The sequence below is a fragment of the Eriocheir sinensis genome, chromosome 1, assembly GCF_024679095.1.
Source record: "Eriocheir sinensis breed Jianghai 21 chromosome 1, ASM2467909v1, whole genome shotgun sequence".
Taxonomy (NCBI): domain Eukaryota; kingdom Metazoa; phylum Arthropoda; class Malacostraca; order Decapoda; family Varunidae; genus Eriocheir; species Eriocheir sinensis.
In genome coordinates, this window is record NC_066509.1 from 9515740 (window position 1) to 9541878 (window position 26139).

At 44.8% G+C, this 26139-nt stretch overlaps 1 protein-coding gene and 1 long non-coding RNA gene across 4 annotated transcripts; both read left to right on the forward strand.

Annotated features, from left to right (window-relative positions):
* Positions 1 to 975: 975 nt before the first annotated feature.
* Positions 976 to 26023, forward strand: LOC126990047 (uncharacterized). 3 transcript variants are annotated; one of them, XM_050848727.1, is made up of 5 exons: positions 977 to 1124; positions 13802 to 14005; positions 23122 to 23312; positions 23529 to 23710; positions 23988 to 26023. In XM_050848727.1, exons 2-5 carry the CDS (start codon positions 13999 to 14001, stop codon positions 25102 to 25104), a joined length of 1497 nt encoding a protein of 498 aa, XP_050704684.1. In that variant the 5' UTR covers positions 977 to 1124; positions 13802 to 13998; the 3' UTR covers positions 25105 to 26023. The 3 variants fall into 3 exon arrangements, with proteins under 3 accessions (XP_050704643.1, XP_050704684.1, XP_050704596.1); XM_050848686.1 differs by lacking the exon at positions 13802 to 14005 and having other exon boundaries at positions 976 to 1124; XM_050848639.1 differs by lacking the exons at positions 977 to 1124; positions 13802 to 14005 and adding an exon at positions 12664 to 12888.
* LOC126990374 (uncharacterized) lies at positions 15422 to 20100 on the forward strand. Its single transcript, XR_007744321.1, has 2 exons — positions 15422 to 19788; positions 19905 to 20100. It is a non-coding gene; the product is annotated as an uncharacterized LOC126990374 (long non-coding RNA).
* Positions 26024 to 26139: the final 116 nt, after the last annotated feature.

The following is a 26139-nucleotide window of genomic DNA, read 5'->3' on the forward strand; positions in this document are numbered from 1 at the left end:
CCGGCAGCCTTTTTTTTTTTTTTTCGAGGCTAAGGCACAATTCTCGTTACCAGCCCTGTAATAAAGAAAAATAAATGTAGTGGTGGTAGAGGAAGTGATGAAAAAATAGAGTACACACAGACGCATACACACAAATTTTACTGTATAAATAAACAGACCAAGGACAAAAAAAAATACAATATGCTCCACATGTATCTTAGTTGTATAATCACACTCTGTACTGCCTGAGGGTTGGGATGGCATGCTCCTCCCTTCTCCTTTGTTGTTTACTTGCAACAATAAACTATCAATCAATCATCAATCAATATGCTTCTACAGAAAAACCCGGAGTGGAAAAAAAAGTTGCAATTGGGTCTAAATCTGTTTTATTACTTATCTCTTGAAAGAGTAAATGGATATTCCAGAGTTACCCAACCAATGTGATGAAAGTGAAGATGCTGGGTAATTATAAACTCTTGCATCATCAAGGGGTGTGTGTGTGTGTGTGTGTGTGTGTGTATGTGTGTGTGTGTGTGTGTGTAAAGGAATGCTAAAATAATGACTGTATAAATCTGTGGAGGAGCGGCATTAAGTGAACATGACCAGATAGTAAGGAGATGAGGGGGTGAAGAAGAGGGTGGGCCCAGCTGGGACTAATGCAGGAGGAGGGGGTAAGGGGAGGGTGGGGAGCAGTGATAAAGAGCAGCAACGCACACCAGCGACATGCAGCCCACATATTATCAGTTCACACTCCCGCTAGCCATCAGTGTCCATCCAGCCGCCATTGCATATACACCACTTCCGCGCCACGCTCGCCACTGAACACATACACACCCGGGAGAGCCGCGCTGTGACCAAGGTGACGGTGGCCGCTCAGTGCCTCGCGCCTTCCCTCCTCCCTAAAGTGTGAAGTGTCAGTCTCACGCTTGGTACCCGGCATCTCATGTGCCGGAAGCCTGTGGGGTCTGACGTGTGCAGTGATTGGGGCGGGGACGGACAGGACTGGCGGCGTGGTCTGTAGGCTGCCCCCTCAGCCGCCCGAGTGGCCAGAGGCATGTCCGAGGATGGGTCGATGGTGTACCTGCCCCAGGAGGACAGGACCTGCGGCATCTTCCCCCGTAATACCTTCAGCCTCCTTAAGCCAAGTGAGTACCTGCGGGAGAGGATGTTTGTATACCTGGTGGCGCCAACAGTTCTGTGCAGTGACTGTAATTAGAAGCGCAAGGCAGTCATTACGCACAGCTGCTCCACCACGTGTGTATCTGTAGCAGGAACGCTAATCATACAATTAATGACACCAACATCACGGAGCACTGACTTCAAGTGGTAGAGTTATGAAGCAGCTAAGGTAGTAGCCAACGTCAAGATGTATATTACCTGTGAGATGAAGAATACTCATATAAATTTTTTGGTCAAAATTATATACCGCTCTACCTGTATATGACAATGAAAAGAGGTAAGACTTTTTTTTTTAAGTTATGCCAATCAGCAATGATAATCGGAAGAAAGGATTGTCGTTGAAATGACCTACGTGGAGGTGAGGTAAACAGACAGAGGAGTTCAGTTTTGAGAAGAGTGAAATTGTGTAGGATACATTACCCCTTAACGCAAAAAAAAAGAAAGAAAAAATCCAGTACAACATAAACGGATAAAGGGATGGAGGGACGGTAGGCATTCGTAAAGTCGCACGAACGTGGCCTGCAGGTGGGACGTGTCTGTACATCATTATGTGATCCAAATGGCACTTAACATGCTGCTGCCATGCCCTGATGACCACGTGTCCAGCAACAGAGGGAACAATCAATGACTTAGATACAGGAATTAGTAGTGATGTCAGTAAGTTTGCAGATGATACCAAGATCGGTAGAGTAATTGAGTCGGATTAGGACGCTAGTTTTCTCCAAGATGAACTAAACAGATTGTATGACTGGGCGGATAAATCGCAGATGGAGTTCAATGTAAGGAAGTGCAGTACTCTGAGTGTAGGTAGGAACAACCCCTCACATAACTATTGCTTAAATGACACTCTCATAAGCAGGTCTGGGTGCGAGAGGGAATTAGTCTTAGTGAGCTCTGATCTCCGTCCAAGGGCACAATGCATTCAAGCTAGAAATCGAGCAAACAAGGTGCTGGGATTTATTTCAAGGAGCGTCAGCAACAGAAGCCCCAAAGTCTTCCTCAAACCTCAAACTATATTTAACATTAGTTATACCTCATCTTGATTATGCGGTTCAGTTCTGGTCACCTTACTATAGAATGGATATCAAAATGTTAGAATCGGTGCAGAGGAGGATGACTAAGATGATTCAGGGGTTGAGAAACTTGAAATACGAGGAAAGACTCGAACAGTTAAACTTGCATTCTCTAGAAAGGAGAAGGGTGCGTGGAGACATGATCGAGGTTTATAAATGGATGAAGGGCTTTAATAAGGGGGATATTCATATAGTTTTGTTGGTAAGAGAACCGGATAGGACACGTAGTAATGGGTTTAAACTGGATAAATTCAGATTCAACAGGGACATAGGCAAAAATTGATTTACTAACAGAGTGGTGGATGAGTGGAATAGGCTCAGAAGCCATGTGGTGAGTGCCAATACATTTGTCACATTCAAAAATAGATCAGATAAATTCATGGACAGTGATATTAGGTGGGATTAGATTCACGGGAGCTTAGGTTCAAAGGAGCTGCCTTGTACAGGCCTACCGGCCCCTTGCAGACTCCTACGTTCTTATGTTCTTAATAGAGGGATGAATACTTTCTTTAACATTTTGATTATCATCGGCGTCGACCAACATTTTAGGGGAACATAACAAGATGGGAGGCTCTTGAGTTATGAATGGAAAAAAAAGTTCCGTCTCTTAGGCTTATTTTTTTTTTTTTTTTTTTTTTTTACAGCAAAGGAGACAGCTCAAGGGCACAAAAAAGTAAACATTAATAAAAAAAAAAGCCCGCTACTCGCTGCTCCTAAAAAGATATTTATTAATAGACTCAGGAATGCATCTTGTCAACCTCCACAGAAGAGGCGAGCAGGGAAACACCGCCTATTGTGTAACACGGTAGGTCAGTCCGTGGTGGAGGCGGGCGGGTCTTGGCACCAACCAGGCCTAGGGATAGCAACAAACACTCGATACTGGAAACTATTCTGTTCTTAGGTGCCAACATCCTTCACTGTATCGATGCTTTAATACCTCAATCACTCTTGCCTTTTTACCCCTTTGGACGAGTCTAATTCAGTTCTGGTCTTAAGTTAAGCAGCATGAAGCGAACTTTTCCTTTACTATTATCATTTTCTACTTAAGCCTCTGCTCTGTCTAGAAAAAAAAGGATAAACAAAATCTACACAAACAACTACGTGCACGACGCCACCAGGAAGCCAATGGTTCATGTTGTGCCGTCACTCATGGAAAGGCCTGAGTGACGGCATCGGGTTGGGAGTCCGTGACGCCCTCCGCCGCAGGACACGCGTTGCCGGGGCGGGGCGGACATTGCTTCATTCCATTAAAAAAAGATACTGGTCACCTCCTCCTCGGCACCCCGACCTAACCCCTCCCCCACCGTGCCTCTGTAGCCCCATCCTCCGCCACTCCTTATCAGAAAGGTGAGGGACAATTCCCCCTCTCCCCTCTTCCCTCTCCTCCCTCTCTCCAGTTTGAGAAATACGTTGCGAGAACCGCTCCTTGAAGTACAACACTTTTCTCATCAGTGTATTAAGAGGAAAAAAATCTATGTATGACTGAGCAATAACTTCACTGTCTTGGTAACGTTTTCCAGAATAGTGTTGCAAGCTAGACGATGCACGAAGTCTTGACCCTCTCCGCGCCTCCTGTCCTCACTCTTCCTTCCCACTCCCTCTCTTACTGTCCCCTTGATGTAAAGAAAAAAAAAATACTGTCCCTAACACACCAACTTCTTCCTCTGCACGGACACGGTCTCACTAAGCAACGTACCACGAGTCTATCTCAACACCTTCCTTCAACTACACTACACGGCTTTATTTTTCTCTTCCGTTCCGAAATTAAAAAAAGAGGAAAGGCAAGGGAAAAGTTCACAGCTCGATAGCGGAGATAGAGCTGATAAGTCGAGGTGATAACGGAGACTAAGAGGTACACACATACCCACACCTTGTTACGAGATTAGGTGCTGATTAGCGTCTGGTCACCTGCCTCTGAGACGCTTCAGAGCCACGGCCAAGGGCGCGACACAACGCCAGTGAGCCAAACAGGTCTGACGGTATTTGGATCAGTTAATCATAATAAAGAGAAGGTTCATCTAGTAACAAATTCTAGTTAGTTTATCATTATTATCATTATTATTATAAGAGACGAATCAGGTATCGACCAATATATTCTGACATTATATTTAAGCCAATGCAACTTATTATGTTACTAAAGAAAATACCAGATGACCCAAAACTATACAAGTCCTCCCAGATATGCCACGTCCTCGTTCCACCTTGAATAATCGCGCCAAGGCCAACAGTTCAATGCTCAGGTATGTAGAAGCAATCTGAAACTACTTATTTATATCTAGATGTGAGGTTCTAATACATAAATTCCTTAAAAACACCAAAAACATCTTCCAAAAGGCTGCTGTTAAAGAGTCACGCACACCCTTTGTCTTGTGTTCGTACTCCTTTGTTCAGTGTCTCATTCACCATCGCCTTCATAACACTCTCGACCTTCTCCTTCGTCTGTTCTACTTCTTCTACTGCTCCTCTACTTCTTCTACTGCTCCTCTACTTCTTCTACTGCTCCTCTACTTCTTCTACTGCTCTTCTACTTCTTCTACTGCTCTTCTACTTCTTCTACTGCTCCTCTACTTCTTCTACTGCTCTTCTACTTCGTCTACTGCTCTTCTACTTCGTCTACTGCTCTTCTACTTCGTCTACTGCTCTTCTACTTCGTCTACTGCTCTTCTACTTCTTCTACTGCTCCTCTACTTCTTCTACTGCTCCTTTACTTCTTCTACTGCTCCTCTACTTTTTCTACTGCTCTTCTACTTCGTCTACTGCTCTTCTATTTCTTCTACTGCTCCTCTACTTCTTCTACTGCTCTTCTACTTCTTCTACTGCTCCTCTACTTCTTCTACTGCTCGTCTACTTGTTCTATTGCTCCTCTACTTCTTATACTACTCTTCTACTTCTTCTACTACTCCTCTACTTCTTCTACTGCTCTTCTACTCTCTCTCACTGTCTTCCACTTCTCTTCCACTGCCCTCTACTTCTTCACTGTCTCCTCACTACTTCTTCTACTCCTCCTCCACTTCTTTTACTGCTCTTCACTCCTTCCCCACTGCTCCACTTCTTCCACTGCTCCTCCACTTCTTCACTGTCTCTCTACTTCTTCTACTGCTCCTCCACTTCTTCACTGTCTCCACTTCTTCTACTGCTCCTCTACTTCTTCTACTGCTCCTCTACTTCTTCTACTGCTCCTCTACTTCTTCTACTGCTCCTCTACTTCTTCTACTGCTCCTCTACTTCTTCTACTGCTCTTCTACTTCTTCTACTGCTCCTCTACTTCTTCTACTGCTCCTCTACTTCTTCTACTGCTCCTCTACTTCTTCTACTGCTCCTCTACTTCTTCTACTGCTCCTCTACTTCTTCTACTGCTCCTCTACTTCTTCTACTGCTCCTCTACTTCTTATACTACTCTTCTACTTCTTCTACTGCTCCTCTACTTCTTATACTACTCTTCTACTTCTTCTTCTGCTCCTCTACTTCTTATACTACTCTTCTACTTCTTCTACTGCTCCTCTACTTCTTATACTGCTCCTCTACTTCTTCTACTGCTCCTCTACTTCTTATACTACTCTTCTACTTCTTCTACTGCTTATGTCTACTGTCACTATTCACTTACTGTTTCCTCTTTCTATTTCTGTCCCTTTCCTCCTCCTTTTCCGCCGCGCCTCTTCCTGTTTCACGCCAGTTCTATACAATTAGGAGCAGTAAGTAGCGGGCTTTTTTTTCATATTGTTTTCTTATTTTTTTACGCCCTTGCACTGTCTCCTCTGCTGTAAAAAAAAAATCCTTCACAGCAATCCATGTAGCCTCTGATGCAACGCTTTCAGGTCAACGCCCTTAGTAATTGAACGTCGAAAATGCCGCCACTGACAAACAAACTCTTTAAGTTCTTTAATATAAGCTCGGCGCCAATGTAAGTCGATCAAGAAATACCTCCCTGAAAAAAAGCGGATAAAGCACAAATATACATAAAAAACAAAAGCTGAGACGATCAACTTCTTCACGCCGCCCGCAGCCTTATCACAGAATGTCCTTGAATGAATCACAACACACACACACAAAAAAAAAAAAAAACACCAGACAGACAATCGATGTACAACTCCCGCGGACTGAATAAAAAAAAAAAAAAGAAGAGTAAGAGACGGAGCTACAAAAAGTGAGACGCACCGACAAGCGACGCACCACCACCACCGCCTCTACAGCCAGGGGGCGTACGGGCGTAGGAGAAAGCAATATGTCACGGTAGCAGCTTATCATGACCCCCCCTCTCCTCCCTCCCTCCCACACCCACACATGTCACTGATCCCTCGAAGCTAATAATGACAATGATGGCCTGTCTATCTGTACCTGGGAGGGACGAGGGCTGGGTGGGTTCCGAGGTAGCACTACATTTCTGGTTGAGTTAGTCAGACAGGGACGTTACGGTAAGGCATTAGGTAAAGAGAGAAAGACAGTGATGTATATATAGAGGAAGGTTATATAATGTTCCCAGGTGTTCCCAGGTAGTACTCCATTTCTGGTTGAGGTAGTCAGGGAGGGACGTTAAGTAAGGCATTAGGTAAGGAGAGAAAGACAGTGATAATAATGTTCCCAGGTGTTCCCAGGTAGTACTCCATATCTGGTTATCATACGTGCAGCGAGGAATAAGGAGGAAGGTTAATCAGCGAAGGACGTTAGGTAAAGGGATAAATAAGATGCTGGTGGTGTATATGGTGCAGGGATATATATAAGGATGGAGTGGAACGGAGTGAGTTTCTAAGTAGTACCCTATTTTTTGTTATCATACAAATAACGAAGAGAGTTTACCAGCAAGGAACATCAAGTAAGAAGGGATGAGACCGTGAAGGGATATAAGGGAGGAGACAGTGGGAGGGTATAGCAGTGTTAGGTCAATTTTTGGTTATTACAGATATATCAAGAGGAAAGGAAGAGTTTGCCAGTAAGGTACAGCAAGTATGGGGTGAGACAGTGGGAGGGTATAGCAGTGTTAGGTCAATTTTTGGTTATTACAGATATATCAAGAGGAAAGGAAGAGTTTGCCAGTAAGGTACAGCAAGCATGGGGTGAGACAGAGGGGGTGTATAGCAATGTTAAAACGATCATTGGTTACTACAGATACAGAAAGATGGAAGGAAAAGAGTTTGTTAGCAAGGGACAGTCGGTAAGGGGCCAGTAAGAAGGAAAGGGTGTATATGTAAAAGGTATAGAGTTAGGAAGATGCACTATAGTTGCGTGTTGCGTCGAGTTCACCTCCGTAACTTTAACCTTTGAACCTGAGCTGAGTAACATCCAATTATCTCAGGACACATATTTTCATAGCAAGGCTTGTTAACCACTACACCACGGAGGCGCTTGTATAAGAGAGTTGTGTAAATCTTGGGCGTTGTTCATGTGATCGAAATGTTTAATATAAGAACTGACCCGATGGAGAAGGAGAAAAGGACAAGGTGACGAGGGAGTGACGGATAGGGAGGGAGGGATAGTAACGGAAGGGGTGGGGGTGGGGGGGGTATGATATGTGTACCCATGGCGAACTGAATATTCTTTTTTCATGTATATTATTTTCTAACATTTACTATTTACTTGTTTATCTCTCCCTTAACAGCAAAACAGATCGAAGGATAACGAACAGAATACCGTTATAGGCTCTGCAATTTGTGTCATAGAAGGCTAAGCTGCGCGTGTCACCAGGAGCAAAATTAGGTTACAGATTTCACCTTGAGTAGTGGTGGACTGGCCTGACTCACACAACCACCACCTCACCTCCCCCCCCCCCCACCCGCCATTACTCCAACACTGCCTTTAACCCCTTCCGGACGCTTCACAGACTTCCTCCTTTCCGGCCTTTCCTACACTTCTTTCCCGTTTACCCCACGCTCGTTACCTCCCCTCTTCCTGCCTCGTGTTATCCATGCATCAACACCCGGACGCTTCACAGACCTCCTCCTTTCCTGGCTTTCCTTCACTTCTTTCCCGTTTTCCCGTTTACCCCACGCTCGTTACTTCCTCTCTTCCTGTCTCTAGTTATCCATGCATGGAGGTTAATACGTGCACTGTTTGATACTTGATTCCTCTTTCTCTATAATTGTGTTCATGCACGCACGCAATTTGATTTTCATTTCCCATGCTTCTATAATAAGAGGCGCTCTGCCCCCCCGAAATTGCCAGTGATCGCTAGCTACTTTAACTAAAACTGAGTCAAATCCTGTAGAAGCTATGAGGATTGGCACACTTTAAAATCTCTCACGTGATAAATCATGATGCACTGTGCCTATTGTCTACAAGACATTGATATCAAGTATTTATGCTAACATTTTTCAGGTGAAGTGGTGAGAAACACTCAACCATTCAGTTATTACAGGCTAAATACTCGCACCTAAGCTTACACTATTCTCGCATTTTTGTTTCTAATCTCCTGCCGCATGTATAGCTTGAACCATTTTTCTAATAGATTCCACGAAGACTAATGTTTAATATGGAAAATACCGAACATAATCTAATCAGTAGAACTCATGGTAAAAAGATATTTAAGAGGCCGAAACCCGCAGAGCACCGAAAGGAGCCCTTGAGGGGCCGAACTCACTCTCACCAAGACTTACCAACACAAAGGGCTGCAGCTGTCTAGGACACTGGGGATAAAGAAACAGTGGAACACCTAATTGTAGAATGTAGCAACTACGAGAGGCAGAGAGGGGAGTTAGTAACAGAAGAAGTGATGGTGATGAGCCGATGAAAAGCGATACAGGTCAAAAGAAGAAGAAGGTTTGTTTTGATTTGGAATGCCAAGTCGTATAAATCTTCCTCCAAGGTATAAATACATAATGAACAAGTAAAGTCTGTGTTCGTGATTTATTAATTGCTTTAGTGTATCAGGTGCCTAAAACTGATAGTACAGAAGTTTTTGTAGACCAAAAAACAACGAACAACATGTAGATTCAGGCTGCTGTGCAACCAAAGTTTCATAATTTCATTTATCATAATACCGCATCTGTGTCAAAGATTATTGAAGAATAATGTTCTCAATATTCATAACTTTGTTTTGAATTACACTGGGATAACCAAAAATTTTTTTTTTAAGTAGACCCACTTTTCTGTACCAAATTATGCTTTCCAGATAATCTGGCATTCTTTTTCAAGGGCCAGAACGCCTCCAATTGATGCGGTTTGGAGTACATAGGTTGTGTTGTTGTAGAGGGAAAACTATTAATTGTTTTTTGCAGGTTTCTGATGGCAAAAAGGATGACATTTGCACCAGTTTCTTTACATTTATGAGAGAGAGAGAGAGAGAGAGAGAGAGAGAGAGAGAGAGAGAGAGAGAGAGAGAGTTAAAAAAAGAACAGCTGCTAAGGTCAGTTAAATCGTTCAAGGGTAACTGCCTGCAGAGACTCGTTAAATCACTCGTTATCCCGCTGACCTACATAGTAATTAACGAGCCTCACCTTACTTGCGCTCACCTCACCCATCACTCACAGAGTCTAGTGGTAATTGATAACTGAATGTGTAAAGGGAATGAGGAGGAAGTAGGACAAGAGAAAAATTACGAAATGCCGTGAAAATTATTTGAGGTAGACGCGAAGTAGCGGAGACCAAAAAAAAAAAAAAAAAAAACGGGGACACATGAATTGAATGAAAGTGGGAGAAAATAAAATTGATGGTGGGAAGAAAATGATGTGAGGTAAATACGAAGTAGCGGAGGGACGAAAAAACGAAGTTACACGAATGAAATAAAAGTGGAGTAAATGGAAAACGAATTAGTGCTGGAAAGATGGCATATACGGCGAGTGTTAAAGAGGAAGTAAATTATGGCAAAAAAGTAACCAAGGAAAAGTAGGAAGATCAGATAACGGAATGAGTAGGAAGTGAAAGAGAAAGTAAAAACGAGGTGGAGATGAACGAACTTTTAACAATCGCCAGAAAACGATGATTCAAGGCCACTTACTTGTGTCAAGAGAACTCGTTTAACGTTTTTTTATTATTCACTTATTCAGTTGCACATTTAATACTGACTGCCTGATTATCTTACTGACTTATTTACTTAGCGACTATATAAAATTCACTGATTTCTCAACTCTTTAACAATACCCTAAGCCCCTGTCCACCCAGCAGTGAATGGGTACCAGGTATTAATCGGGGGTTGTGTCCCGTCTCCTGATATCTGTTCCCTTCTCCTATAATTCCTTCCCCCTCCTGTCTCCCTCCGGCATATGACCGCAGATGTTGCGCCGACTAAATGAAACTTTCCAACTTTTTCTCGACTCTTTATCACTATTTATATTTATGAAGGATGGCATGAGGAAGCGGCTACAACTTTCCCTGCATAATGGTTGCTCTTTAAGTCTGCAAAGATTAAATCCCGACGCTGGAGGATGCGGCGTGTCAGGGTTGGCAGACATTACGTAGCTCGTGAAGGAGGAGGAGGAGGAGGAGGAGGAGGAGGAGGAGGAGGAGGAGGAGGAGGAGGAGGGGGAGGAGGAGGTGAAAATAACAAGAAAACACGGAAATAATTTAAAATGGAGGAAAAAATAAGTAACAAAAACTGAATGAAGAGACAAACTTGATTAAATAAAAACTATCGAGAGTCCGCCTCGCATAATAGTTGCCTAGGTGAGCTGCTAGGCCATGGAGGTAGAATTGGTGGAGTCGACATCAGCCCAATTACGTGAATCCGCCCGAGCTGTCATTTTTACGGTCAGGTGTCAGGTGTTTGTGTGCTCGGCCAGGCTCCCCCACCCCCATCTTTTGGCCGTAAATTTGAAAGTTCGTCGGCTTCACCTCAAAGAATGGGATTAGCGGGCCGTGTCGACTCCACCAATTCTACCTCCATGTGCTAGGCCGAGGTTACCTGTGGCGCCATCCCGTTAGCGGCAACCTCGTCAAGCAGGATCAAGCGTTTGCGTTGGCGGGTAGTAATTACACACACACATACACACACACACACACATACAAACATACATACAAACGAGCATACTCTTCAAGGCAAAACATAATTAGGTGTTGTAATTCCAGTTATTAACGCAGATCAGGTGTGTGTGTGTGTGTGTGTGTGTGTGTGTGTGTGTTTGATGCCCTGAAAAACAAGGAAAACCGCACGACATAACATTCTAGTGATTTTAATTTTCACTCTCGGTGTTGTTGTTATTGATGTTGTTCTTGTATCAGGAAAAAAAAGATCGTACAAAAAAAAATCTGGGAAACCCCTGAAACCAATTAAACAAAGTAAAAAGAACAAAAAACGAAGGCACAAAAACCAGGATGCAGAGCGAAGAAAGGAAGGGAAGTTTGAACAAAAAAAAATAACACGCAAGTCACTGCTAATGAGAGAAAATGGGAGGAAAATGGCGCTGTTATGCATTCAGACTTATCATTACCCTGCGAATGACGTCACATCTGCATCCCGCCGCAGCTTCCCCGTTAGTCCCGCTTCCCTTCACGGCGCCCAAGGTCACGGAGGCGAGAGGCGAGACGGAAGACAATGCTACGTCGGCGGAAGAGTGTGTGCATGTGTGTGTGTGTGTCAACCTTGCCAGATTGTCGTACTCAGTCGCTTATATTTCCCGACTTCCTACCCCAAAACTGTCTTCTGGGCTCCAATAACGAAACTCATTTATAGTTATCGTTAAAAAGAGTTAGATCCTGATGTTTCTTGGTAATAGTTAGGCGTCAGAAACCGGTAAATACTATGCTCTGAGTACGATAATCTGGCAACGGTGGTGTGTGTGCATGCGTGCGTGTGCGTGTGTGTGTGTGTGTGTGTGTAGGAGAGGGAAGAGAGAGCACGTGTTTCCAGGGCCTGTCGGAGGGGCGCGATCCTTGCTCTTTAGTGTCGCGCGAAGCCTCACACGAAGGAGACCACACGCCTTGCAGCTCTTCTCGTTTATTCACGCCATCCACTCGTGTCTTCACCTCATTCTTGTGCTCCTCCAATCCATCCTTCTCTCTCTTCCTCTTCTTCCCGCTCCTTCAACGCATCCTCTCCTTCACTCAACTCATCCTACTCTTCTTCCCACCCGATCACCTCATCCTCTCGTGTCTTCACCTCATTCATCTGCTCCTCCAATCCATCCTTTTCTCTCTTCCTCTTCTTCCCGCTCCTTCAACGCATCCTCTCCTTCACTCAACTCATCCTACTCTTCTTCCCACCCGATCACCTCATCCTCTCGTGTCTTCACCTCATTCTTGTGCTCCTCCAATCCATCCTTTTCTCTCTTCCTCTTCTTCCCGCTCCTTCAACGCATCCTCTCGTTCACTCAACTCATCCTACTCTTCTTCCCATCCGATCACCTCATCTTCCTCTTCTTCTCATCCATTAATCCCCATCCTCCTCATTTCCCCTCACATACACCCCATCCTCCTCCTCTTAAGCCTCCTTCACCCCATCCTTCTATTTTTCATCCACTCCATCCTCCTCATCTTCCCAACCCTTTACCTCTTCCTCCTTATCTTCCCACTCCGTCACCCAATCCTCTTCAACTTCTCGCTCCTTCATCCAATCCATCCTCCACATCTTTCCACACCTTCACCCCATCCACGTGCTCCTCCCGCCCCTCGTCAGCCCCGTGGTACACACTCGGTCAGGATGTGAGTGCCTTCAGTATGATGCGCAGTGCCTCCCCGCCTGTGCCCCCCGTGCAAACCGCCCGCGCCGCCGTCCCCGCCACCCCCTACAGTGGTAAGTGATGGAAACCCACGTGTTCTGTATGTAGGATACACGCCACTGCTAGGACACATACATGCTAGGACAATACACATGACACACCAGGACACACATACTATAGGACACGCACTGATGCTAACAAACACTGTGTATGGATGTTTAAATTAGGATACGTGCACTTCATAATATACATCTCAACACTAAAAGATACACACACACACACACACACACACACACACACACACACACACACACACACACACTTGCCACACGAAATACCCACAGGAACTCCAGCAGACATACACCAGGACACACACACACACACACACACACACACACACACACACACACACACACACAGACGCCAGGACACACGCATCGTTGGGTTAAGCATTGAAATCACGGCACACACAAACGACGCAACACACACATACGAAAACACACGCAGGTACTACACACCACTTCAAGGGCGAACTTTGGCAAATGTCTTGGCCCCTTTACACACACACACGCACGCACGAACACACCCACGCACACTCCAGTACTTGTCTGCCTCCAGGGAAACACAGTGCATGACGAACGCCCTTCATAACAGGCACGAACCAGTTTAATTTCATTCCAAGTATATGAGCGTACACATACCTGAACACACACACACACACACACACACACACACATTGAGGTGGTGGATAAGAGCTCACTGTCACATCACGTATTACCATCATCGCAACTCATCACCACTCATCACCACCATCACCATCAGTATCACCAACCTCATCACCATCCCTACCCCCGCCATTAACATCACCACGACCCTCTCACCACTATACTAGCCTAACGTTGCCTCAGATTATTTTAAGAAACATCTGCGCACGCAACGCTAAACGGAAATTCCATCACTATGCCTTCTACTCTGCCTTCCAATTAGTCGTGCGTGACATCCTCGCTGACAGACCCGGAAGGATGACAGACAGTTAAAGCGGTTAAAACAAACGAGAGCGGGAGAAACACCACACTCGCCCCATCTCATCTCTCTCGTGCGTGTACTGAACTGCTCCCTGCCCTTGAGTCTTCGTGTCTTACAAATCTACTCTATAACCTACAAGACAAGCAGGCTGTTCCGTTATGAAAGGTTGGTCCTGACTTCCCCTGCCTTAGAAATTAGTGTTCGTATATTGGAAGTGAGTGAATGAATACCCTTTCAGCACTAACAACGAAGAAATTATGGTGTTAAGTTGGAGTTGGAGAGAATTGAATGGAGACACGAGGAAAGTTTAGAGGAGCGTTTTGATGTGTGAAAATGTCAGCATGAGGAAATTACTTCTGTACTTAAACGAAGGCTACAGATAATAAATGTTGCTGTTAAAAGTAAGAATCCTTCACTTTCTCAGAGGGTGATTAGCGTACCCTTTAATTAAAACGTTCAGCCGCCTTCGACTGCATGTTCTTGTTAGTCACCGGTAAACAAATAATTCACAACATGCTCAAGGTAGAAGAGAGTGTCGGTATTGTTACGCTTTCGGCTCTCACATCAGCTATTTCCCAAGACCAAAAAAAGAGATCAGTCGGGCTGTCATGAGTATTCTTTTAGGTTCACGGTACAGAGGAAGAGTCAGACTACCGCCAGGGCCATAAAACTACCCCAAGAAATGCCCCAAACTCCTCCTTTTTAGGTTCACGGTACAAAGGAAGCGTCAAAATACCACTAGGGCCATAGAACTACCCGTGGAAATGCCCCAAACTCCTCCTTTTTAGGTTCACGGTACAAAGGAAGCGTCAAAATACCACTAGGGCCATAGAACTACCCGTGGAAATGCCCCAAACTCCTACGAAAGCCTTGTCAAATATATGTTCTTAGGCGCTGCAATCTTAACTCCCTTTCTCTCCCATTTTATCTCCCCTTTTTTCTCCCTCCTTCATTTCTTCTTCTCTCCTTCCTTCCTTCCTCCCTTCCTTGCACTTAAGTAATACGACCCTCAGTGAGTCTTCCGGAGGGTACGCGATTCCTTCACCTATAGATAACGCCCGCCACTTCAGCGCTGTCACGTTGGCGCGGCTTATCGGCGACACCTGATTAATCCCCGCCGTAACCCAATCTCTTATCGTTATGTAGTTTAGTGTACCGATTAGTTTACTTTTCGTGACAAACATCATCAAGGGGAGAGTATCAGGACACCTCTCCTCCCGAAATTGACCTATCTTTCGGCCACTCCTCTTGACTCTTTCGTAGGAACAGTGAGTAGCGTTGTTTTTTCTTTTTCATTGTTGTTTTCTTTCTATTTTTTTGCCCTTGAACTGTTTCCTCTTCTGTAAAAAAAAAATCATCATATTCTCTCTCTCTCTCTCTCTCTCTCTCTCTCTCTCTCTCTCTCTCTCTCTCTCTCTCTCTCTCTCTCTCAACAATTTATGTATGTATTTTAGCTCCACGACCGCAACAAAAATATGGTCCATTATTTGTGCGAAACCCATAAAAATGCTGAGAGAGAGAGAGAGAGAGAGAGAGAGAGAGAGAGAGAGAGAGAGAGAGAGAGAGAGAGAGAGAGAGAGAGAGAGAGAGAGAGAGAGAGAGAGAGAGAGAGAGAATCACGTATTACAATAAGAAACAAAAAATAAAATGCTCCGGTGACGAGTATAGGGCGACACACCACTAAAAAAAAAGATTGAAAAAAAGGTGAAAGCTGTTCGGTGATATGAATGGCAGATAGAATTCGTGGAGGAGTAATTACCACGATGAATGGAAGTTAGGACATTATCACAGAAATACCACCACTGCCACAACTGACTTAAAAACAAAAAAAACATGTATAGCTATATGATGTCAAAGAAAAGTAGAAAAAAAAATATAAGGTGTGAATTGGGGTTTTGAAGGTGTCTGTATAATATTTCCACTCCCTTTCGTTGTCCCACCTTACCCCCTCGTACAACCCAATTCACTTAAACATCCTTTCTCTATCTTGTATCTCCTATATAAGCCAGATTATTTGAACGTCGTATTAGTATTTATTAACAATTATGTGGCTAGTTTGCTTTTAAATTCCAGTTTTGGGACGGAGTTCGCTAGAAGTGTACGATTTTCACAGAGTTAAGTCGACATATTACAAACTCAGTCGTAAAAAGCGATGTACACAAATCAACAAAACCAACTAAGTACACCTTGAAAAGCTACTCAACAAAGACAAATCAGCCACATTATTAGTAACAAAGACTAATAAGACGCTTCAAAATCACGTGATAGTCTTTCGTCACACGGCAAACCATCCTCTTTCCCCCTCCATATCGCTTCCCTTCGTCCTCCTTCACAGTGAAAAGCAAAAACAGCTGAAGTGAACAAAAAAGTTGAAGTATTGATAACGTAAAAAAGGAAAAAAAGAACATGATTATCGGTGACGCAGGGATGAATAATGGACATGACGCAAAGGAACGCAGTGCAACACGGAAAGGTGCGATGATTAATTAAAGTGACACGGTAGGAAAAGACTTAGAAAAAAAAAAAGAGTGAATAATGTTATGATACTGAAAAAAACAGGATGAATTATGAGTCGGGAGAAATAATGAGTGGCCGAAAATATAAACTTCACCTGCAGTTCTACGTAATACGGTTCAAGGTAAAAATAAATAAATCCACGTGGTGTTACAATACGGTTCAAGATAAAAAAAAAAAAAATCCACGTGGTGTTCTAATAGGGTTTCAGATGAAAAAAAAAAGAGAGAAAACTCCACGGGATGTTCTACTACGATTCCAAAAATAAAATAAAATTAACATGGTGTTCATATACGGTTCCAAATTATATAGATAGATAGATAGATAGATAGATAAAAGACAGCGTGGAGCTCTAATACACTTCAAGATAAATATAATAATACTTGCGTGACGTTCTAATACGATTCTAGATAAAAAAAAAAAACTCTGAGTAGTTTTAATACATTTCCAGATGAAGAAAAACAGGTCGTGCATAATACAGTTCCAGATAAAATAAAATAAAAATTCCACGGTGTGTTCTAATACGGCTCTAACATGACGCATTAACCTTAGGGCTCCCTCAGGTGCCTCTTTATCGACCAAGCGCATGATAAATGAAATGAGATAGAAAGTTGGAAAGTTTCGCTTAGTCGGCGCAACATCTGTGGTTATATGCCGGAGAGAGACAGAAGGGGGAAGGCATTAAAGGAGAAGGATGAAATGAGATAAAACAGGCGGATTGTCAAACACTAATTCAACTATGATGTAAATACAGTCTCTGGAATTTCTAACTAAGCCACATAGAGTCGTATTACAAAATATTTCGTCGCCTAAGAACACATATTTCACAAGGCTTTCATAGGAGTTGTGGGCATTTCCAGGAGTAGTTTTATGACCCTGGTGGTAGTTTGACCCTTCTTCTGTACCATGAACCTGCAGAAACACACATTACAACCCGACTGACCCCCTCTTTGACCTTTAGAAATAGCTGATGTGAGAAGCGAAGGTGTCTTATCATACCGACCTTTCGGGGATTACACATATACATTCTACAAGGCTTTCTTTGATCCTGTGTATGTTTCTCTGGGTAGTTTATGAGTCTAGTGATAGTTTGGCAATGCTTCTGTATCATGAATGTGAAAAGCACTACCTATGAGAACGCGACTAACCTCCTTTGTGGCCTTCGGGAATGTTTGTTGTGAGCCGAAAGCGTTTATTGATACGGGCCCAGCATGATACGACAGACACAAGGAGAAGACACTGGCGGGAATGTACGGATGAAATGTGAAGCAATGAGGTCAATAGTTGGTTCTCACGGAAGGAAAATGAAAACTGAATGTATAATAAATATAACACAACCTTCACGGCACATAATGGACAATGGGATGAAGGCGATATAAACTCTTTTGTTAAGTATACATGGCCATATAACATTCTCTCTCTCTCTCTCTCTCTCTCTCTCTCTCTCTCTCTCTCTCTCTCTCTCTCTCTCTCTCTCTCTCTCTCTCTCTCTCTCTCTCTCTCTCTCTCTCTCTCTCTCTCTCATACACACACACACACACACACACACACACACACACACCACCACCACCACCACCACAACCACCACCATCACCATTTTTAGAAGGTTTAAGCGGAGCAGTAGAGCGCAAAAGACATCCTACAGGCTATTATTATATCCACGGGCGAGGAGTGCACGAGACGGAAAAAAGAATGTCTGTAGACGGAGTGACATTCAAAGGATAGCCAAAAAAAGAAAGTCTGAAGGGCACTACTGAAGGCAGGCACACACACACACACATACACACACACACACACACCAACGCACGCAACACAGCCAATGATGAATAGGATAAATACACGGATGAGCAAGTTAATAACACAGTAGCAAATGACGGACAGCTTAATGAAGTTATTAATCATACAGAAGGTGTAATCAGATATTGACGTGTTGGTAAAATAGTTTAGAGAAGAAATTTACTCTGATAACATGATAGGTAATAATTATAATAGCAATACTAATAATAACAACAATAATAATGATAAACTCAAAATCCGTGAACCAATAGAGAAGATGAAGTAGACGTAACATAGTGAAGAAAAATAAATAACAACCTTACAACTAAAACAACCACAAATAACCACTAGACAAAGACGCTGATTAAAGATAAACGAAAGAAACAGTAAACTCAGGTGAAAACTAATAGAGTGCCCGAGACACCTGAAGTTACCTGTATCAGAACGAGGAAGAAAAAAGTGTTATAATCAGCCTTGTCTTAACCATCGCTATCAGGGGTGCTTGTGTTTGCGGGGGCAGGGGGCTATATGGAGGGGCAGGGGTGAAAGCAGAAGCAAGGTTAAGGGGCGATGACTGGAGTGATTGAAGCAGGGGTAAGGTTGGAAGGGCAGATGGGTAAAAACGAAAGGGCGAGGGAGGGAAATAGAGGTAAAGTTATGGGGCTGTTCTGAAGGGTATGTTAAGGCAGCTAGGGGATGAAAGCAGAGGCAAGGATAGAAGGTTAACAGGAATAGAAGGGTAAGAATAGAAGGTTAAGAATAGAGAGAGGTTAAGACAGGAATAACAGAATAAGGAATAAGAATAGACGAACAAGACTGATAAGAATAAAGATACAGAGGAATGAAAAGAAGAAGAAGAGGAGAAGAATAGGTTAGGAGTATAATGTTAAGAAGAATAGAAGGTAAGGGGTTGTTGCTAGGAGAATGGAGGGCAGGGAATGAAAACGGAGGCAAAGATAGAATGAAGTGTTAGGGGAATGGAGTTAAGGAGATAAGGCCACAGTGAGGGGGTTGAGGAACGGAATAGAGGGGAGAGGGGTAGGAGGGACAGAGGGAAAGGAAGGGTGGGGTGGGGTGAACGAGGTGAACTGGGAGTGGGGGGGCACTGAGGGGGCGGAGAATGGGTTTAAAAGGACGACTGTGAGCTCTTGAAGATGGCTTAATGGGTGAAGGGAAATACGGAGTTGCTTTCTATCATTGTCTGATGTGAATGCGAATTTAACTGCAGAATGATTGAAATGGAATAGATGGGAGAGGAAAGCCTTACCGTAGATGGTTGAATGGGTGACGGGAAATATGGAGTTGTTTTCTATCATTGTCTTATGTGAATACGAATTTAACTACAGAATGATTGAAATGGAATAGATGGGAGTAGAAAGCCTTGCCCTAGACGTCATTGATAGGAGAAATAGGTAAAACTGGGTAAATATAGTACGAATTTAACTAAAGAATGATTGAAATAGAATAGATGGGAGTAGAAAGCCTTGCCATATGTAGACGTCAGTGGTGGGAGAAATAGGTAAAACTGGGTAAGTAAAGTACGAATTTAACTAAAGAATGATTGAAATAGAATAGATGGGAGTAGAAAGCCTTGCCGTAGACGTCAGTGGTAGGAGAAATCGGTAAATCTGGGTAAATATGGTAAGCAGAGAGTAAAGGTTGATGACTGAAGGAAGATTGGAATGGAACAGAAGAAAGTAGAAAGCCTTGCCATAGACGTCAGTGGTAGAAGAAAAAGGAAAAACAGAGTAAAGATAGCAAGCAGAGAGTAAAGGTTGATGACTGAAGGAAGATTGGAATGGAATAGAAGACAGTAGAAAGCCTTGCCATAGACGTCAGTGGTAGAAGAAAAAGGTAAAACAGAGTAAAGATAGCAAGCAGAGAGTAAAGGTTGATGACTGAAGGAAGATTGGAATGGAATAGTAGAAAGTAGAAAGCTTAACCGCAGATGTCAATGGTAGGTGAAAAAGTAGAGATAATAAGCAGAGTAAAGATAATAAGTAGAGAGGCTGATAATGAGGCGCCGTTGAAGTGAAGGTGATCATGTCAATTTCACTTTTTGTTTGTTTGTTTGTCTTTAGTTTGAAAGTCAAGGTGGTGAAAAAAAGTTAGTTGGTTTATGATTTTCAGAACCTAGATTTTTTTACAGAAGTATTTTATGGTATAGTTCTCTCTCTCTCTCTCTCTCTCTCTCTCTCTCTCTCTCTCTCTCTCTCTCTCACACACACACACACACACACACACACACACACACATAACCCTCATATAAGACTTTGTTCTCCCTTCACCACATCGAAGCTCAGGAACAAAAACAAAGGAAGCGAAGCAACAGACGCACTATTAAGGGAACATTTTTACGCCGCGACGAATATGGCGCGGCGGTCGTGTAGTGGTGGAGGACCCGAGAAAAAAATGGTGAAAATAACTCCCATGAACTCCGTCTCTGGAGTTATCTGAAGAATTTTATTGTTTTTTTTTATTGTTTTATTGAGGCAGCTCGAGGCGCCATGGCTTGGTTATTGTTTTAGCGGTTTATATTCTTCTACTGAGCCACTTTTCTGTTTATGGCGCGCAATGTTTGTATTGATATGATTATCTTTACTTGTTTCATTGAGTTAATTTGAGGGCCATGACGTTTAATATATAAATATAATTTTTTTTTACTGGAAAGGAAGTAGCTCAAGGGCAACACAAAAAGGTGTAAAAAAAAAAAAGCCCGCTAATCGCTGCTCCTTAAAAAGATAAAAGTAAGGAGTGGCCGAAAGAGAGATTAATTACGGGTGGAGAGGTGTCTTGATCCTCTCCTTTTGAAAGAGGTCAAGTCATAGGCAGGAGGAAATACAGACGAAGGAAGGCTGTTCCAGAGTTTACCAGAAGGGGATGAAAGAATGAAGATGATGGTTAACTCTTCCATAAGGGGTTTGAACAGTATAGGGATGAACTAGAGTAGATAGTCGAGTGCAGCGGGCCCGCGGGAGATGGCGGAGGCATGCAGTTAGCAAGTTCAGAAGAGCAGTCGGCATGATAATATCGATAGAAGCTAGAAAGAGAGGCAAAACTGCGGCGGCATTTAAGAGGTAGAGAACTGCTAGTAAGAGGAGGAGAGCTGATGAGACGAAGAGCCTTTGACTCCACTCTGTCTGGCAAGGCTGTGTGTGTTGAGCCCCCCACACGTGAGATGCATACTCCATATGAGGACGGACAAGGCCCCTGTAAATGGAAAGCATCTGTGCGGGGGAGAAGAACTGGCGGAGACGATACAGAACGCCCAACCTCGAGGAAGGTGATTTAGCGATATACCGAACCTTAGTTTTATCAACTCTGTCAACTCAACTTTTTTTACCATCAAGGTCATTCTGTTCTGTTCCTAATTCTAATATGTATTGTCATCTTGTTATCTGTCTCCTAATGCAAAACTGGATTGCCGCAGCGCCATTAATGTCTTGCTGACCATTTTACGCCATTCATTGTAATTTTCTGCGTCCATTTAGAAGTTGGCGAAGAACACGATATTTCTTTCACACCTTTATGCTGCCTTACTACTTGCTCCTCTGCCTGTCCGCTCTTCTCTTTCTCAATACTATGCCTGGAACGATATTTCTTGCTAAACAGGAAAATCTTCAGATATGTCCTTGCTTATAACCAGTATTAACCCGTTCAATACCGCATTACATTTACTTTTATTCCTTGAAGGCGGATTTACATGGGATTCTTTTTTTCGCGTCCTCTCCTCCATCCTGACATGTACTCCTTAATACAGACGTTATTTATTTTTATATTATTTTTATTCGTTCTTCAAAAGGCACATAATAATCTCCTTCAGTTGGACAAGAGGCAAAAATCAGAGTAACAAACAGAAAATATACAGCCTCGAATAGATTTTTTACATCTTTTATAACCAACTATCACTCCTGCGGTTACCTGCCTTCCCCGCACCTGAGGAGGATTTCCAGTCACCTTCAGTGTCTCCAGGCAGCGGGAAGTGCACCTGGCAAACCCCTTATTTTATTGTCTCCACCTGAGTATTGTTCCGCCTCCTCTGTCCTGCTCCCTTCCCACCACGTCACTCCATTAGCTACAACAATCGTTATAATGTATATTGATTTGAGTTTACTTGGGATTTTTTTCTTGATGTGATTGTTGAGTGTGTGAATTACTGATATGTACACCCCCCCCAGCCTACTCGACACTCACACACACTTCAACTTGTCGCCTGGGATCCGTTGTATACATTTGATTGAGAAACCAAGGAAGATTTTTTTTATCACCTTCAGATGTTCCTTAAATGCCCTACCCCCAACATGACTAACACCAAACAGCACTTCCTCTCCCCCACCGCGAACCGGATACGTTTTCCTGTCTCGGTCTCACAGTCACCCTCCATTACGAACATCAACCTCAACCAAGGCGGCGGAGAGATAGTATTTTCCCTCCCTCCTCGACGGATAGTTTTCTCCCTCACTCTCCTTCCATCCTTCCATCCCAAAAGTTGTAAGGCAGCTCCGATTGATCTACTTTTCCTCAGAATGTTCTCTCACAGTCTCTCTTCAGGGCCTGCTGGTAAGTGTTTTTGGGGAGATGATTTATTAAGAAAGTGAAAGACTAAAAATAAATAACTCGTAATACTGAATAAATATATAAGCAGATGGATTAGACGTGTGTCCTTTGACGTGGCTGTCGTTTGGGAGTTGTTATAGGAAGTCTGGTGGTGTAAAGGTTTGGGAATTGTTACAGGAAGTCTGGAAGTGTAAAGATGATTAGCTTTGTTGCCCATCACAACGCAGTGACATCACCTGCAGTGCATCTCGCTACATCACTAACGAGGAGGTGAATCATACAATGCCAACACACAACACAAGCCTTCAGTTCCGTCCTCAACATTCCTTCTGTGTTCGGAGCTGCGGCCTCCACCCCCCCATCCCCCACCACCACAGCAATCATCACTATTGTCACCACCAAAGTGTTCACGGGTGTGTTCTGGTGCATTCCAGATGGCCAACAGCAGCTGCTGCGCGGGCCGCGGCGCGTGGTGCGACTGTGCGTGTTCGCGCTGCTGCTGCCTGCCACCCTCATCACCATACCGCTGTACGTGCGCCTGATGCTGTACCCGCCCGCCCACTACCCCATGATGCCCACCGACCAGCGGCTCCTCGCCCATCACGCCTCCTCCTTCTGGTGCCAGGTTAGTACCCTCCTCCCTCCTACAGACACAATGAGGGCGGCCGAAGTGAAGGCGGCGGGTGCCTCGTGGGGGTATATCTCTTGCTGGTCACTCAGTACAGTAAATGATGGCATGCTGGTCACGTGACTCAGTACAACGGGTATAGTCGTGGGTTACCTCGTATATCAGTAGGTTAGTCTTAACTCGGAAGCTCATGCTTCCCCATCCTTTCCCCAGGCCCAGTGGACCCACATGAACGGCACCTACAACGCCTACGTGAGCAGCGAGACGCCGCCAGCCTCACCCACGCGCTCCGTGCACCACATGCTCCACTCCACCACGCTGCAGGACGACATCAAGGAGTACTGGGGCTTCCACCTGCTCAAGGGATCCACCGTCACCATCTCCACTTGCGCCAGGTAAGGGTCGAGGTAGCCAGTGGATGATAATGGCGATAGTTTGCTGATGCTGTATGGTTGCCCCTCCCCCCTTCCGCACTGTTTGACATGACAGGACAGATAAAAGTTGCAACAAGCAGGTTTCATGGAGTGAGGAGGCAGGTGCCCGAGGGATGAGACTGTGGTAACCTTCCCTCTCCATTCCAACACCGCCCCCTCTCCTGCTCCCCGCCATTTTCTTTCCCCCTTAAAACTGACGCCACTCCTTCCCACTTCATTGGAACATTTCTCTCCCCAGCACGGACGGCGCTCAGCTGATGATCTTGCGCGGCGTGAACAATCTCCACCGATGTGCCTGGATCGGCGAAGAGGACTCTGCTGAGGACAGGGAGGTGGAGGAAAACCCCAAGAAGGGCGTCTCGGAGCCTTTACCTCTGTCAACAGAAACGGACGGTGGCCTGAAACCGCCGCAGCCAAAGGAAATTAGTAATGACACTACCGAGGCGAGCTATGAAGCGCGCGATCCCGGCATCATGACCTCGGAGGAGCGACAGAATGAACTGGAGCTGCTGCTGAGGAAGGCCATCAGGATGAGCAAAAACAACAAAGAGATCCTTCGGCTGCTCCACCTGTTGCAGCGCTCCGACGACCGCACTCTGCCCCGGCACCTGCAGGAACGACTGGGCATCATCCCAGAGGAAGGCGAGAACGTCTCGGCGCCCCATTCTGCGCAAGACCCTCCAAACAGGAAGCGTCGCGAGATCCGGGAAGATGCCCCCGCTGAAGAATATGGTGGCTCTGAGGTCTTTGACGAAGATAACCCCAAGGCGGGGAGCCGCCCCAACGCAACGGGGGCCGAGTCCAACCCCGTGGAAAGCCTCATCGGTGGTCAAGTATTCTTCCCGGAGGGTTTGAGGTTCGAGCGGGGAAAGTTCAACCAGACCAACAAGAATGACGGATCCCATGAGGAGCACGTGTCGTCGTACTCCAGCAGCGAGGAGGCGCTGGCCAGCTGTGAGGGCGTCATCATGACACTGCCCCTCGCCACTTACCGCGGCTGCAGCTTCCGATGGACCGATCGGAACAGAGTTGTCTACGACATTCCAGTCACCGGCACATATTACTTCGTGTTCTCAAGCGACAACGAGATCGCCGACAACAATTTGTTCTTCAACTTGACGCTACAGCGCGTCACCTACGACACGAAGTCCGCCGAGCACCTGTGCACCAACACCAGCGAGTGCTCCTTGCCGCTGTCCTTCTGGTCCCGCCAACAAACGCTGGTGGAGGTGCCGGAGGAGAAGTCTTGGAACAGGGCCTACGTGCTGGACACCGCGTGCCAGCCCCGCGTGCCCGTCTTCTTTGCCTTCATCCTCGCGGCGCCGCTGCTCATCCTCCTCTGCGCCTTCCAATAGCACAGGCCTTGCCCTCTGCCCCTGTCCCTCCCGTACCCTCGCACAAGTGCGCGATCAGGCACGCGCACATTCATCCCCCCCCTCCGCCCCACAACGCTACAAAGTGGCAGAACAAAGCAAGAGCGAAGATTTTGTTGTATCACGAAATTTCATGTTAATTACATATTGACCATTTTTTACAACCATAAAACATTTACCCATCATGTTCATCTTCATCGTCACTATCAGGGAGGCCATCAGCTGAGCACTCAGACACTCATCTCCTCTCCTCTGTAACCCACCTCAACTAAAACCCCTGACCTCTCTTTATTACCCAGCCCCCTCCTCTCCCCTCCCCCCGGATAGCCTGCCGTCTCCTTACACTCCTAAATCCTGATCATTTTTACTTGTGCCTGTGTACTACCTCTTACCTCCTTCCTTCCCATGCTTCCTCTTCTACCTATCACTAATCTCGCTTGTATTTCGTTGTTGCTTCCTCCTCCTGTTCCACTACGCATTACTCTTCACGAACAACACCCTCCTCTCTCTCCCTCCCTCCCTTCTGCTTCAGCTTCCCTCCCCTCTCCCCCTCCCTTCCTTTTTCATCCCCCCCCCCCCTCCGTCCACTCCCTCTTCGTCTCCTCTCCCTCCTTGTTATTATCGCTCCTGGATAACACGTCCTTGTAAGTATTTTTCTCCCCTCAGACAACAAGGTTATGACATGGCTCCTCACGTTCTCTTCACCCTATCACTCACTCACTCACTCACTCACTCATCCATCCCCCTCATTCACTCACTCCCGCCATCACCCTTCATTCCCTCACTCGCCCATCACTCACTCATCCCTTCGTTTATATACTCGTTTTATCTGTACATGTGAAGAAATAAAAGTATATATTTCTTCCTGTTTTAAGGGAGTATTGTAAAGTGGAGAGTTTTATCTTTTTATTTTTATCCTTGCCGTCTGTGGTGATTGTCATGGCGATGTTGATGACGATTATAATGATGATGATGACGATGATGATGATATGATTGACAGTAAACGATAACCAAAAC

What these genes read in the sequence shown, in the direction of transcription:
- LOC126990047 (XM_050848686.1), top strand. Translation starts at nt 1,034, where the DNA reads ATGTCCGAGGATGGGTCGATGGTGTACCTGCCCCAGGAGGACAGGACC. An exon ending in CTTCAGCCTCCTTAAGCCAA is followed by an intron (nt 1,125 to 23,121) that starts GTGAGTACCTGC and finishes GGTGCATTCCAG; the next exon opens with ATGGCCAACAGCAGCTGCTG. An exon ending in CCTCCTCCTTCTGGTGCCAG is followed by an intron (nt 23,313 to 23,528) that starts GTTAGTACCCTC and finishes TCCTTTCCCCAG; the next exon opens with GCCCAGTGGACCCACATGAA.